Below are 13,809 nucleotides of genomic sequence, written 5' to 3'. Positions count from 1 at the left end.
TAAATATTTACTGAGTGTTTATTATGTGACAGTAACTGAGGTTGATATTAAATATAGGTCTGTCATATTCACCAGTCTCCTTTCCACATAACTTAGGTCCTCATCTGTTAAATCAAGAATTTAAGTTATCTTAGCTTAAAAAGATAACCCTAATATTCTATTTCAGTTTTCAGATACACAGATACTAAGTACTATTTTACTAGTTACTAAACAGCATGATTATTACATTTAGCTGTCAAATCAACCTGGTATTACATTTCGGAATTTCAGTTTAAATCTCATTCAGAGCTCCTCAGAGATAAATGCATTATCATTCTAGAGTATAGTCAGTTGTTCAAAGCCAAGTAATATCTCCATAAACTCTAAACAACAAGGTATGGAAGGCTTCTATGTTGATGTACATATCAAGTAGCAGGAGGGAAACACCCCAAACTATAAATACAGGGCAGAAGTTCCAGCACTTGAGACTCTCCCAAGACTTGCTTTTCCATCTCTTCCATTTGACTATTCCGGAGTTATATTCTTAGAAAAGGTTAAGTAATATTTTTCCTCAGTTCTGTGAGCCATTATGTTAAAGCAATCACCAAACCTGAAGGTTGGGCTGTGAGAACCCCCAGCCAAATCCTACAGAAGTTGTTGGTAACCTGGAGACCACTACTTGTGACTGTCATCTATCAGAAGTGTTAGTAGGTACAGGGAACGGTCTTCCCTTTAATGCCAAGGTTAGTTAGGTTTTTTAAGCTTCCTGCACCAGCTACTCTAGCTGCAAAGACCAGTGGAAGCCATCTTATGAAGGAACAAGCTATAGAATAAATGTACACAGAAAGTCAGACAGACACTAATCTGAAAAAATTTACTAAATCCTGAGTTACTGATCCTTCAGTTTTCTGATGTACAACTTCTAACTTAAAACTACATGAAAGGCCTGTGCAGTAATGGAATCCATGATTCATGTGAAAATTTTCCCTTATACCCCATCAGTTTGAACTTTTTGGAAAAAAAAAATTAAATATGTAATTTCAAGTCAGTCTGTTTTAACTTTGTTCTAGAAATAAATGTGAGAAACTGCAACATAAACAATTTTTAAAAATTACAAAAACAAGCCCTCCTTGGTGGCACAGTGGGTTAAAACACAGCACTAAGAAGCTTAAGCCACTTCAGCCTGAGTTCCATCCTCACCTTTCCAGAGGTGACCACATGGCGTGGCAGACCTCTCCTGACCCGCCCGCTGCTCCCCTCAGCAGTGTACTTCGTCAATCTGCCTGTTATGCTCCCCACTTTGTCTCTGGTGAATCCTCTCACCCTACGCATCTCTGGCCTGTACCCCAGTTCTGTATAAATAAATAAATAAATAAATCTTTTTAAAAAAAATTACAAAAACAGGGAAAAGATACTTCAATGACCTCAATTTGTGCTACTAGAAATTCAATAAATAGCGCAATGGTGGATATTGATTATGAGGTAGCTTCCAAGCTAAAGAAAAATTTTAAGCCTAACTCTAGGTTTGAAAAAAATAGCCCCAACTGAACAGCTTATAAAAATTTAAATTCTTAACTAAAGAATTTTAAATAGCTTTCTTCTCTATAAGTACAAATTTAATTTGTACCGGAAGCACTGGAAGTTAATTTCAGTGCTTTTGTTTATTCTCATGAAAAATGTTATAAAGAAGTATTTTTCCAATTTGGAGAAAGATACAAGGCAACGTAGGCATTTTTAGATACTCGGTATTAAGCTATACAGCTATAAATATTTACCACTAAAAATTTATCAACATATTTTACTACCTTTGCAACTGAAATTCCATAGTCCTGGAGAGGTTTAGCAGCCTCATTCAGTTCTTCAAGAAATACAGAGGTACTTGGAGAATCTAAAATAAGAAATGTTTTATAAATGTTTTATCATTTACCCTTAGGAAAGATGTATTTTTAAAATTAAAGCCCAAAGCTGCAAATTTAAGAAGACAAGTATACAATAGCATGTAATCAATAACTAAATAAATATATTATTTTATAACCATATTTCCTATTGCATTATTTCTAATGCTTTTATAATGCTATATTTTTACTTAGTGACTTTACAAACTTTCTAAAACAAGAAAACAGTAAATGTTTAATTTAAGTATATTATTTAGCAATATTTTTCCAATTTTGATTCATACATACAACACACATATACATATGTGAAAGTACACAAAGTTTTCAAAATGATTTTAAAATAGCATAAGGAAGTCAACAGAAAAGTGGTTTCACTCCATTGCTATTTCAAGAATAGCATTTTCAAGGCATAAAGAATTAAATGATACCATACTAGTTATTATGTTCACTACTTACACTAGTTAATTTAGTGTAATTAATGGTACAACTAGAGCAGGGTATTAAACTAAAGCACTACTAAGACAACATGACAAAGTCCAAAAATACCCTTAAAATATTTTCATACTAAAAATGTCAAAAAGTATCCTTTCTGAAAAGACTAGATGAAAGTACATGAATATTGAATATATGAACAGCTAATTCTTAACTAGCATTTACTATATATTAGGCACATGAGTAAAATCATTTAATCAGCACAGCAAACTTAAAATCAAATACTATTTTCTCAACATGGATGACAAAAAACACATACTGAGGCCAGGTGACTCAACCAAGGTCACACATCAGGTCAAATGGCAGCTAAGATTCAAACACAGGCAGGCTTATTACAGTAGCAGTTTTACAAACTATTATTAATCCTGACAATAAACTCTCAACAATTATATTAATGAAATAGCAATAGAAGCATCATAAAATCATTTTTAGAATATAAAAAATACTTACTGGCTTGACAGAAATAAACTAAGGAGGCTTTCCCTGCTTGCAACGTACTAAAATATTTCTGAGGACTCAGTTCTGGTAGAGAGTCTACTGCTGACTTACAAAAAATGCATATCACAACAAAGGAGATGCCAACTCTGAAAGCACTGAGGCTGGAAGACATCATCAACTGTAGTCTGATATGTGCAGGCAATTTTGTTTGTATTGTTGACTGCTGTGTTGCTGACTAGGACATTATCTGCAAGGGTAGATGGATGTTGAACAAAGTTTTGCAGAATGAATTTGCCAAATACATGAAGTATTAACTGCAAAAAAACAAAAATAATAATAATAATAAATACAAGGCATGGCTTATATAGCATTTGACTTTCCTCGTACTTTACTGTTTCTTTCTAGTAAAAATGTGAGAGGATGATCTATAATAACACTGATTTGATAATACTGTTGATTTTTGAAGCTGAAATATATCAAAAATATCTGGAAAATGCAACAAGCATCTTAAATAGATATTTACTGTGTAGTATAATAAACTAATTGTCACTTTAAGGATTCTAAAATTCTTAATCGTTACCCACTCCTTTTGTCAAACTGGGTATTTTATCTTTCCCTACCTAGACTGGATTGCAATTAATATTCAAATTGTTACTTAATAACCATTAACAGGGGTGAAACTTTCAAAATGTGTCCACTATATATACATTACTAAAAAATATTCTAGAAAAGTACCTATTTAAACTATAAAAGAGTATTCCTTTTACACAGACACTTTAATGCTTAAAACAATAGCTTTTTTATTTTAAAATTTTTTTGTTTTTGCCAAATTTTATTGCGCAAGACAGATTTATTTGTACAGCTTAGAAATTCAAACATCTTATCACTCATTTTTTCATTCAATTCTATTTTCTGTATTCAGATTTGTTCTAAACATTTCCCTCTCATCTTCTTTCATGCTGCACTTCCCTTCCATGTTATCCTCTGCATCTGCTGGCAATTATCAGTCTTCTATTTTCCTACTTTCAAAAATCTCCTAAACAGATTTTTCTTTTAGAACATCTTTCTACTGTTGATCTATTTTATTTAGTCTAAAATGTGATTGCTTAGGAACACTGACAGAATAAAAAATATAGTTCTAAAAGATAAATACACTACAGGTATAGGTGAGAATCTGTTTTATTTCAAATAGGATTCATATCTTTCAAATAAAAAACCACTAGCTCAAAACTGAGAATGGGGGGGGGAGGGTAAGAAAGAAAAATAGTCATAAAAATAGAGGAAAATTTTTTTCAGTAATGAATAAAGGAGTAATTTAGGGAAAATCGCAATAATTTGGGTATTACTCTAGCCTTTCAATATTATCTATAAGCACATAACACCTCCCTCAAGGAACAGGTACTCCTTTAAAAAAGAAGCTAATCATGCATTAATTACTTCCTAGTAACTCTTATCATTAGAATGTTTATGTCAATGCAAAAAATTTTTCATTAATTATTAATATGAGGCAAGAGTTCAACAACTCAAATTAGCATGTGAAGTGAGAACTGTTAGGTATCATTAAGAAGTAATTTTAGGGGCCCTCCCTGGTGGCGCAACAGGTTAAGCACAGCATTAAGAAGCTTTAACGCCACTTCAGCATATGACTTCCATCCCTGGGAGTGTTGGGTGGGTGGGGATGGTTATCCACATGCGGCAGACCTCTCCTGCTCCCCTCAGCAATGTACTTCGTCAGTCAGCCTGGTCTGCTCCCCACTCTTTCTCTGGTGAATCCTCTCACCACCCCTACACCTCTGGCCTGTACCCCAGTTCTGTATACATAACTTAATAAATATTAAAAAAAAAAGAAGTAATTTTAATGGTATAATTAAGAGGTATCTTTGACTTTAAAACTGACTACATATTATAGCATTTTAAACCAGAGTATTTCAAAGCCTTCATATTAATGGGAAGGGTTTAAAACAGACCACCCAATATTTTCTTTATATTGGGGGAAGAGCAGAATATATCCTGTGGCTAAGGGCTATATTTGGTGGCTAAAGGAATAACAATGCAAAATCTGTTACTATGAAATAACTCTAGCCTAATTAAAAGATAAAGCATTTTAATAAAGCACAATTGAAAGATTCAAGTATTCTAGGCATAAGCTCAAAGGAGATCAAAATGTAAAACACTATTAAAAAAAAAAAGAAAACACAAAGGAATAGAAATATAGTGTATGTTCATGGATTGGAAAAATAAACATTGTTAAACTGGCCATATTACGCAAAGCAGTTTATGGATTCAACACAATATCTATTAAAACACCAATTGCAATTTTCAGGAAGTAGGCCAAACAATTCTAAAAGTTCTATGAAACACAACAGACCTCAGATAACAAAGCAACCCTGACAGAAGAAAAATAAGATATCACAGTCCCTGACCTCAAACTATACTCAAAGAAATAGCAATCAAAATAGTATGGTATGGGAAGAAAAATAGAAACATAGACTAATGGAATAGAACTGAAAGCCCAAACATGAATCCACACAAATATGGACAGTTAATCTGTAACAAAGAAGCTGAGAACATACTATGAAAAAGAAAAAGCTTTCAACACAGTGTAGGGAAGTTTGGATGACAACATGCAAAAAAATTGAAAGTAGATCAATTTAAACTCTATTTAAAAAAAAATAACTCAAGACAGATCAAAGACTTAAGATGTATGGCCTGAAACCATAAAACAGATTTTGGGAACAGAAAAAAAAAAATAGATGATACTCCCCTGGATATCAACCTCGTGATGTATTTGGGTACTCAATTCTAATGGCAAGGGACACAAAAGTAAAAATAAACAGAACTATGTCAAATTAAAAAGAAAAAAAAAACACCACAAAACAAAAAGTCAGCCTAAGGACTAGAAGAAGATAATTGTACATCACAAATCAGCAAGGGATTACTCTCCAAAATATGTAATTCATATAACTCAGCAACAACAACAAAAAACAATCTAATAAAAAAGTGGGCAGAGGGCCCTCCCTGGTGGCGCAGCGGGTTGAAGCACAGCACTGAGAAGCTAAGGCCGCTTCCGCATGAGTTCGATCCCCGCCTGCCCCGGAAGTGACCACATGGCGCGGCAGACCTCTCCTGGCCCGCCCGCTGCTCCCCTCAGCAGTGTGCTTCCTCGGTCTGCCTGTTCTGCTCCCCGCTCTGTCTCTGGTGGAGTCTCACTGTCCCTGGGTCTCTGGCCTGTGCCCCAGTTCTGTATGGATAAATAAATATTTTTAAAAAAAAAAAAAAGTGGGCAGAAGACCTGAATAGACACTTCTCCATACAGATGACCACAGGCACATGAAAATCTCAACATCACTTTATGATAAAAGAAATTCAAGTCAAAACCTCCTTGAGCTATCACTCACATATGTGAGAACGACCTATATCAAAAAGGCTGGAAAGAACTATTGATGGTGCCAATATAAATTGGTGCAGCCTATGTGGTAAATGATATAGGGAATCCTTAAGAAATTAAAAACTTAAATATGAGTATCATACAATTCAGCAGTACAACTCCTAGGTATTTACCCAGAGAAATAAAAATATTTGTAAGAAAAAACTTGTTTGTGTATAGCAACATTATCCACAATAGCCAAGGCATGGAATCAACCTTAATGTCTATCAACAGGCAGCTGGATAAAGAAACTGTGGTTTATATACTCAATATACTCACCTAATTACAGTCTTCTAAATGAATAGCAAATCAATAAAATTTGAATAGAACATAAAAAACTCAAGTATAAACTGTCATTTTTACTGACCTTATGGTTATAATCTAATTATTTCAACACTAAATTGGACATTAGGGTTAACACATGATATTCCTCCTAGAATATATTTGTAGAACCAATAGGCTTACTTTATATTCACTGCTTGACTGCTTTCCCACACCTAACTTATAGGGCAGATTGAGAGTACACATGTGGGAGTTCTGTGTACTTGGTCAGATAGAAATGTTGGTGATTAGTCTTAACACATTTAGAGATAGGAATTCAGTAACCTTCATAACTTCACTGACTATTAACATTTAAAACTATCATCATTTTTAAAAAATTACTTTAAATGGAGAATTATACATAGGTCAACTGGAAACAAAGTATATACAGGCACAGTAAACACTGAAGAATGATTTAACTAAGTCCACGACAACCACAGTTAAAAGGATGGGAAGACAGAAGTAAGAGAGCATGCAGTCAGAGTGGGAAAGGAGATAAAGAGGCCTAATCTTCACCTTTCCCAACACCAAAAGCCAAATTTATTTTGACTTGAAAGATCAATGCCAAAAGAAACAGGGGGGAAATAATTATCTCTAAGGAATAAGAAATTGGAGGGAGGAAAGATAACAAGGGGACTTTTGAATCATCTGACTCTTTAAATAGTGCAATACATTTTCACTTTGATTTAAAAAACATTTATACAAGTTTGTATGTAATCAAATCTTCTATAACTTGTACTCAAATTAACCTAATCTATGTCAGTTGGGCCAAAGGAGTATACCTTTCACAAACAAAAACAATAAAATTCATTTGTTCAGAGAATGTTTTACTTATAAAAAGACCTTTAAACAGAGTGGAAATCTGGAAGAGAAAGATAGAGAAGAGAATAACAGTGAAAAGAAACAAAGGTACATTGTGATTTCTTTTTCTCTAGTGTTCAGAAAATGGAACTGAAAAATCTTCATTCTTCAAAATCTAAATGTCAGAACAAAGTGATGAACACCTTCGAAATGTGAGCTTGTTATTTTGGTGTAATGGTTCACAAGCATAGCTCTAGTCCTCCTGCCTGGTATAAAGCAGGATTACACTTAGTGTTCTACACTTCCCATAATTAGTTGTGGTCACCATCTGACTTATTCTGGCCAATAAAATGTAAGCAAAAGTAACATGTCTCTTTCAGGCAACAGTTTGAATAACTTGTATACAATCGTATACAAACTAGAGTGACACACTACCTATTATATATGACATATATATATCTCACTTTTTTTTATCACAGTAACTAAAGACACTCAAATGGTGTCCCAAAATAAACACAACACAGAAAATCCCCCCGCTCATCAATAAGCATATGGCATAGGAAGAAATAAACCACCAGTTAGCTTAAATCACTGAGACTAAGGGGTTATTATTGCAGTATAATCTAATCTCTATAATGGTATATAAACTAGAGTGAGGCATTGCCTTAATAAGAACCCCAAAATACTGGCTCAGGGGTCAGGCAAAAAAGAAACTTCTGGACCTAGCCAAGGAAACTTGTATCAGAGACTAGAACTCAGTAAGTTATCCACATAAAGGAATAGAAAAACATCTGACAAAACTGTTGCTATAACTTGATGATGACATGTTCCTAGTAAATTTATCAAGAACATGTACTTAGGTTTGTGTACCTATTGAACTGATGACAGCCTGAAGAGAAAATGGAAGGCAGGAGCTGAGAATTGTGGAATCATTGCTATTGGTGTGTTTAACAAGATATTAAAGGAAAGATACTCAAAAGAAGAACCATCATCCAAGTGTCTGGCTATTCAAAACTTAAAATAACCCTTAAGTTTCTACCCTTCTTTGATTAGGAAGCCAATTTCAAAACTGCTCAACCATGGAAAGAAGTCACATTCTCCAAAGCCAGCTTAGATATGGTCAGGGATAATAAAAATGGAAGGAACTCTTTCAGGGCAAAGCTAGGGACCATGGAGAACTATGCTCTAGGCCATGTGCCAGAATATGAGCTGTTTGTTACTAGTCTTCTGTAATGAAATAAATGCAGATATTCAGTATAAATGTTTAGAGGATTTAAAGTCATTTTTTGTCTCATGGATTGAATAACTTCAAATTGGCCTTATACTTTGACATGTTTTTCATTTAATTTTCCTCATTCAATTTTATCACCTTGAACCAAAATTCAAAGTAACCTGGAATAAAAGGAAAACAAATGGTCATTAGAAATGACCACTTTTAACATATAGTTTGAAAGCACTTACCTAGAGAACCTCAGGAAAAAGAATAAAGTCACGGCAACATCTGCTCAATAAGATTTCAAAATAGCTGAAGTCTCGAATCTGGTATATGTCTTCCATTCTTCCCTTCTCCAAATGGAAACACTTATAGTTCTCTGTCCCAGCACTACCCTCTGTATTCATCAAGGAGATGGGTAACTTACCATGTCCACAATGGTAGATATTACCATTACTGGGCATTACTCAGACAACCTGAACTTTGGACTTAACTGAACTGGATGGGATTTGAGGATTATCTGCACTGGGAGGGGCCAAGGATACACAACAAGAATTTATTGGCAAGGATAGCTTGTCCAAGTATTTCTATATTTTTTTAAAGATTTATTTATTTATGCACACAAAAACTGAGGTAGAGGGCAGAGGTGTGGGGGGCATGAGGATCCACCAGAGACAAAGTGGGGAGCAGAACAGGCAGATCTACAGAAATACACTGATGAGGGGAGAAGCGGGAGGGTCAAGAGGGGTCTGCCATGAGGGTCACCTCCTTGGCCAGGCGTTGCTCCTGCTACAGTGGCTGTGGATAGTTTCATAGTCCCTGTTGCACCACCAGGGAGAGCCCCATCCAAGTGTTTCTAGTTCTCAAAACATCTGAATTATACTTTTCCACTCAAGTTATGTGTGACCATGACTTGGTTTGGTCAATGAAAAGTGGAAAGTGGCATATGTTACTTCTGGAAGATTTTAAGGGTCAAAAATCGGTGTCATAATCATGACACACTTTGTTACGAAGGCTGGTGACACTCAACATGAATTCACCTCTGTCCAGTCAAGTCTCAACAAGAGAACAACATGGGGCAACGCTCCCACCTGACCTAGGGTGCGCATGAATCTAATGTTGTTAAATCCAATTTGAGGTGTTATTATAGTACAGCCCAGTCTACCTCTACTGGTTTTAGTAACAACTGAGGGACAGTGCCTTCAACATGAATTCATATCCTAGATTTTAGAGCAGTCTATTTCAAAGAACTCAAAGGAATTGACCCAGTTTCACTGCAGGAAGATTCAAAAAGGGAAGCTAACTCCTTAAAATGAAACTGACTATTACCAGAACAGGAGCCAATAAAAAAAAAAAGCGGGAAATCATAGAAAAATGTTTGCTAAAACTGTACTACATACATACATACACTTCCCAATCTGTGCAAACTCTTACTCTTTGTGCCTGAAAGCTGTGTCCAGTTCCTCAGTACAATGCTCCTGTCAGCACTAATCAGAATTGGAAAGTAAAATGCAATTTTTACCTCACCCAAAAACTCTGAACAAATACGCACACACAAGTCACTTAAAAGTTGGGGGTGGGGCAAGTATGACATTTAACAAAGGATAAATATAAGAGGATGATGAACACTGTGAGAAAGCATCAGTGAGGCTATACCAAAAGTTTGTTTTGTTCGGTATCTGAAAAAGAAGCCATAAGGCAATGAAGAGGAAATACTTCATGGGAAAAATTTCATCTCCAGAGTGGAAAGAGGTGGAGGCAAGGATGGAAGGACTTCGTGTGTGCCTGCGGCCTGAGCAGCAGCTAACGGCACACTTCATTTTGGAACTAGATACTTCATGTAATATTTTAAACAGTTCTGCTTTTAAATGTTTTAAAGACTTTTTTTTTTAATGAAGCATTCAATCTCTGTGCATGTGGATTTTTAGAAATGCTAGCAGTGAGTTTTTCCGTAAAACTCTTGGTTAGTTTCCCTTTTATAGAAAGAAATTTTCCTTAGGATTAATTTATAACACTGATGGTTTTCCCTCTCAAGAAAAAGGGGTATTTCTCTCACAAAAATAGTTACAACTATAGCCATTAAACAAATTATACCAAGATCTGTGGTATCAGTTCTCTGTAAAAGATTCATTTTATATTTTGTAACAAGTGGGATATATAATGCTTACCAAATTCCTGTAAGAACAGTCTGTAAAAATAAAAATAGCTTATTTGTGGCTTAAAGTGGCTACTGGAGAACAGAACTTGCCACATTACCCAAAGGAGTCAACCTCTCCACTAAGTAGGTAGGGCAAAAAGAAAGAGAAAGAGGAGGCTATCTGGATTTGCTCAGTCACTGTGATTTAAAAAAAAAAAATCTCCCAAGCAAAACTAAAATTACTATGAGTACTATAAAAATAATGTTTATATCCTGTCTGGAAGTTCCTCAAACTGCTAAACATGGAGCTTCCCTATGACCCAGCAATCCCACTCCTAGGTATCTACCCAAAAGACACAAAAACACTGATTGAAAAAGATACTTGTACCCCCATGTTTATTGCTGCTTTATTTACAATTGGAAAAACATGGAAGCAGCCCAAATGCCCAAAAGCAGATGACTGGATTAGAAAGATGTGGTACATATATACAATGGAATATTACTCAGCAACCAAAAAAGAGAAACACATGTCTTTTGCAGCAACTTGGATGGAGCTGGAAAAGATCATGCTTAGTGAGATAAGCCAGAAAGAGAAAGAAAAATACCGGATGGTTTCACTCATAGCAGGAGTATAATGGACCAGGCGAGAAAATAACAAAAATAATGAACAACCATATACCAGAGACATTCTGTGGGGGCGGAGTGGGGAATGGGATCAAAAAGGGGGGGGAAGGAGGGAAATGCACGGGACTATGGTGGTGGCACAGGGGTAATTTGGTGATGGGAAGCCCGCGGGGATTACAATCGAGATGGAAAAAAATGTGCAAAATGATGTAAAAATAAACTTTGTAATAAAAAAAATAATGTTTATATCACTTTAAGTAGAGAATATAGGAGAAAAGCAAAGAATTTTCATGGTGAAAGTTTATTGGTGACCTGAAACTTGTACTTACTCAGTTATGGATGATACAAAAATAGTCATGCCAGAGAACAAGAAGTGCCTCTGATTTTAACGAGGTCCTAAAATCAGATAATTCTGAGTTCACAATTAATATATATACCTATACTTAAGCACATAACTACAATCAGTTAACTTACTTCTTCATGAGTTTCTATCTCCTTTCAAACAGAACTGTGTACGGTCCTAGCCACATTCTCTTCAAACAGAACTGTGTACGGTCCTAGCCACATTCTCTAAAATCTATAATGCAAAGTCCTTAAATTCCAGTAAGCCCACAATCTTTCAGTGAAGTGTTGCTGTGGTATTAAGCTTGTTAACTTTTTACAGGAAGTTGTACAGCCTACTGTAAGCTGTACTCACAACCTCCTCAGCTAAATGTTTCATCTGACAGTAACCACACAACAGTTCCAGGCCTAAACACCTATCACAGTCAGTACAACTGTAAAGAATCCAGAATACAACAGTATCTGGTGCCTACGTTAACCACATTCTGTTCCAGACACTGCCATACAAGAGAGACTTTAAAGTTCATTTTGGATTATTTAACTAGGAAAAAGGAATCAATCCTTGGGCAAAGCTTTATTAGTATAAAAGATGGCGAGCTATTCATTTTACATAACTTTGCCCATTTTATTACCAAAAGGGGGGGGGCAACAATACAATACGTTAATACACCAATTGATGCTATCTCTCTGAGCCCCAGGAATACTGCCATCATCTACCACATACATATGGAGAAATAAATACTTGTGTAATTTAAGGAGCACGGACTATTCTACTTCTTCCTCTCTGGACAATCATCATGAGTCACAGTCCTGTTTCTGCCTTTCTGCTTAAACTTATGCCCAGAGCATAAGTTTCTTAGTTTCAAAGACCCACCTATCCCCTACTCACAGAATACTTAGACGTCCATAGCATCCCTACACCACACTTAAGATACATTTCCTGAGGGATTGCAGGGTCTTTTACTTACGGCATGGGCTTACCTTTCTCATTTCACCCCTTCTCCCTATAAAGGTTCACGTTTTTCTCGCTACTCACGCCGGAGGGTATGGGAGGGGAGGTAGAGAAGAAAGTAAAATGTCCCTCAAAGGGATTCAGAAGAGGTCCTTTTTAAGACAAACTCCAGAGCTGGGGATAGAGCCATAGCTATAGCAGAACCTCCGAATTCAAACACCCATCCTGCAGACGAAACCATTAACGCTCTCCCGGCCGCCCCACAAGGACCAGCGCAGTCACCTACCTGCCTGAGACCTTCAGGCAAGACCTGCAGGCGAGGACCCGCAAGGGGCGGGCGCGCGGCCAACAGCGCCCTCCACGTGAGAGAGGGAAAAGGCGGCTCTGTGCCCTGCTCGCCCAGCCGCCGCAAACCTCCACGCCTACCTGCCCGGCCCGGCACCCCGGGCCTCTGAGCCTGCGACAGTCACCCGCTCAGAGACAGGTTCCTATGCAAAAAAAAAAAAAAAAAAAAAAAAAAAAAACACAATCCCTTAGGCTCCTCCCGCTCCTCGTGCTCCTTACGTAAGCCCTCGCCAGCCAATGGGAAGCGCAGGGGGCGGAGCGAGAGCCTCCCCAGGTGACAAGCGACAAACGAGTCCTCCCGCCGGCGCGAGCGGGCTGTACAGTCGCTGGGCCAATCGGCAGTGTGGGTAGGCAGTGAAGGGGAGGGAGAAAGCGGGGAAAGCGAAGGCCCAATCAGCTCTCCAAGCCCTCGAGCGACTGGTCCTGCAGCCCGTGGCCTTCCGAGTGCGGCGCGCGGGGGGCGTGCCCGCCTGGGCCAATCGGCTCGAGCCCACCGTGCGGAGCGAGCGCCTCAAATGCTCGGGTTTCTCAGCTGATTGTCTCCAGCGAAGAGTTGTTTTTTGCAGCTACTGAGCGGAGCCGCAGCAGGAGGAGCCGAGACCCCCGGGGGGGCGGGGAGAAGAGGCGGGGTCCGGGGAGCCGCGGCTGCTCGGCGCGGGGCTCCGGGTCCTGTCACGGCACTTCCTGGGGTTGGAAGCTGGGGTGGGTGGGGGGTTAGGGGGAAATCTTTCTCCCCCTCGACGGCGGCTCCGAGTCCGGCCCCTCGCTTCCCGCGCTCGTGCGCCCGCCCCCGAGCCTTATGAGGGTGCCTGTGCCGGGTCCGGCGGCCACCGCCGCCCCCGC

The 13,809-nt window shown here is 37.8% G+C and overlaps 1 protein-coding gene across 1 annotated transcript in view; it reads right to left on the bottom strand.

The window, feature by feature from the left end:
• TXNDC16 (thioredoxin domain containing 16) overlaps positions 1 to 13,104 on the bottom strand; it is a 70,878-nt gene extending 57,774 nt beyond the window's left edge. Inside the window, exons 1-3 of the mRNA XM_012724713.1 lie at positions 12,908 to 13,104; positions 2,817 to 3,118; positions 1,785 to 1,867 (exon numbers count right to left, since the gene is read on the bottom strand). Of these exons, the coding sequence (XP_012580167.1) occupies positions 1,785 to 1,867; positions 2,817 to 2,979 (246 nt within the window). The 5' untranslated portion in view covers positions 2,980 to 3,118; positions 12,908 to 13,104. The remainder of the gene's footprint in view (positions 1 to 1,784; positions 1,868 to 2,816; positions 3,119 to 12,907) is intronic.
• Positions 13,105 to 13,809: the final 705 nt, after the last annotated feature.

Source organism: Condylura cristata, unplaced genomic scaffold (genome assembly GCF_000260355.1).
Source record: "Condylura cristata isolate star-nosed mole 26May11 unplaced genomic scaffold, ConCri1.0 scaffold00013, whole genome shotgun sequence".
Taxonomy (NCBI): Eukaryota; Metazoa; Chordata; class Mammalia; order Eulipotyphla; family Talpidae; genus Condylura; species Condylura cristata.
This window is presented reverse-complemented; position numbering and strand designations above follow the sequence as displayed.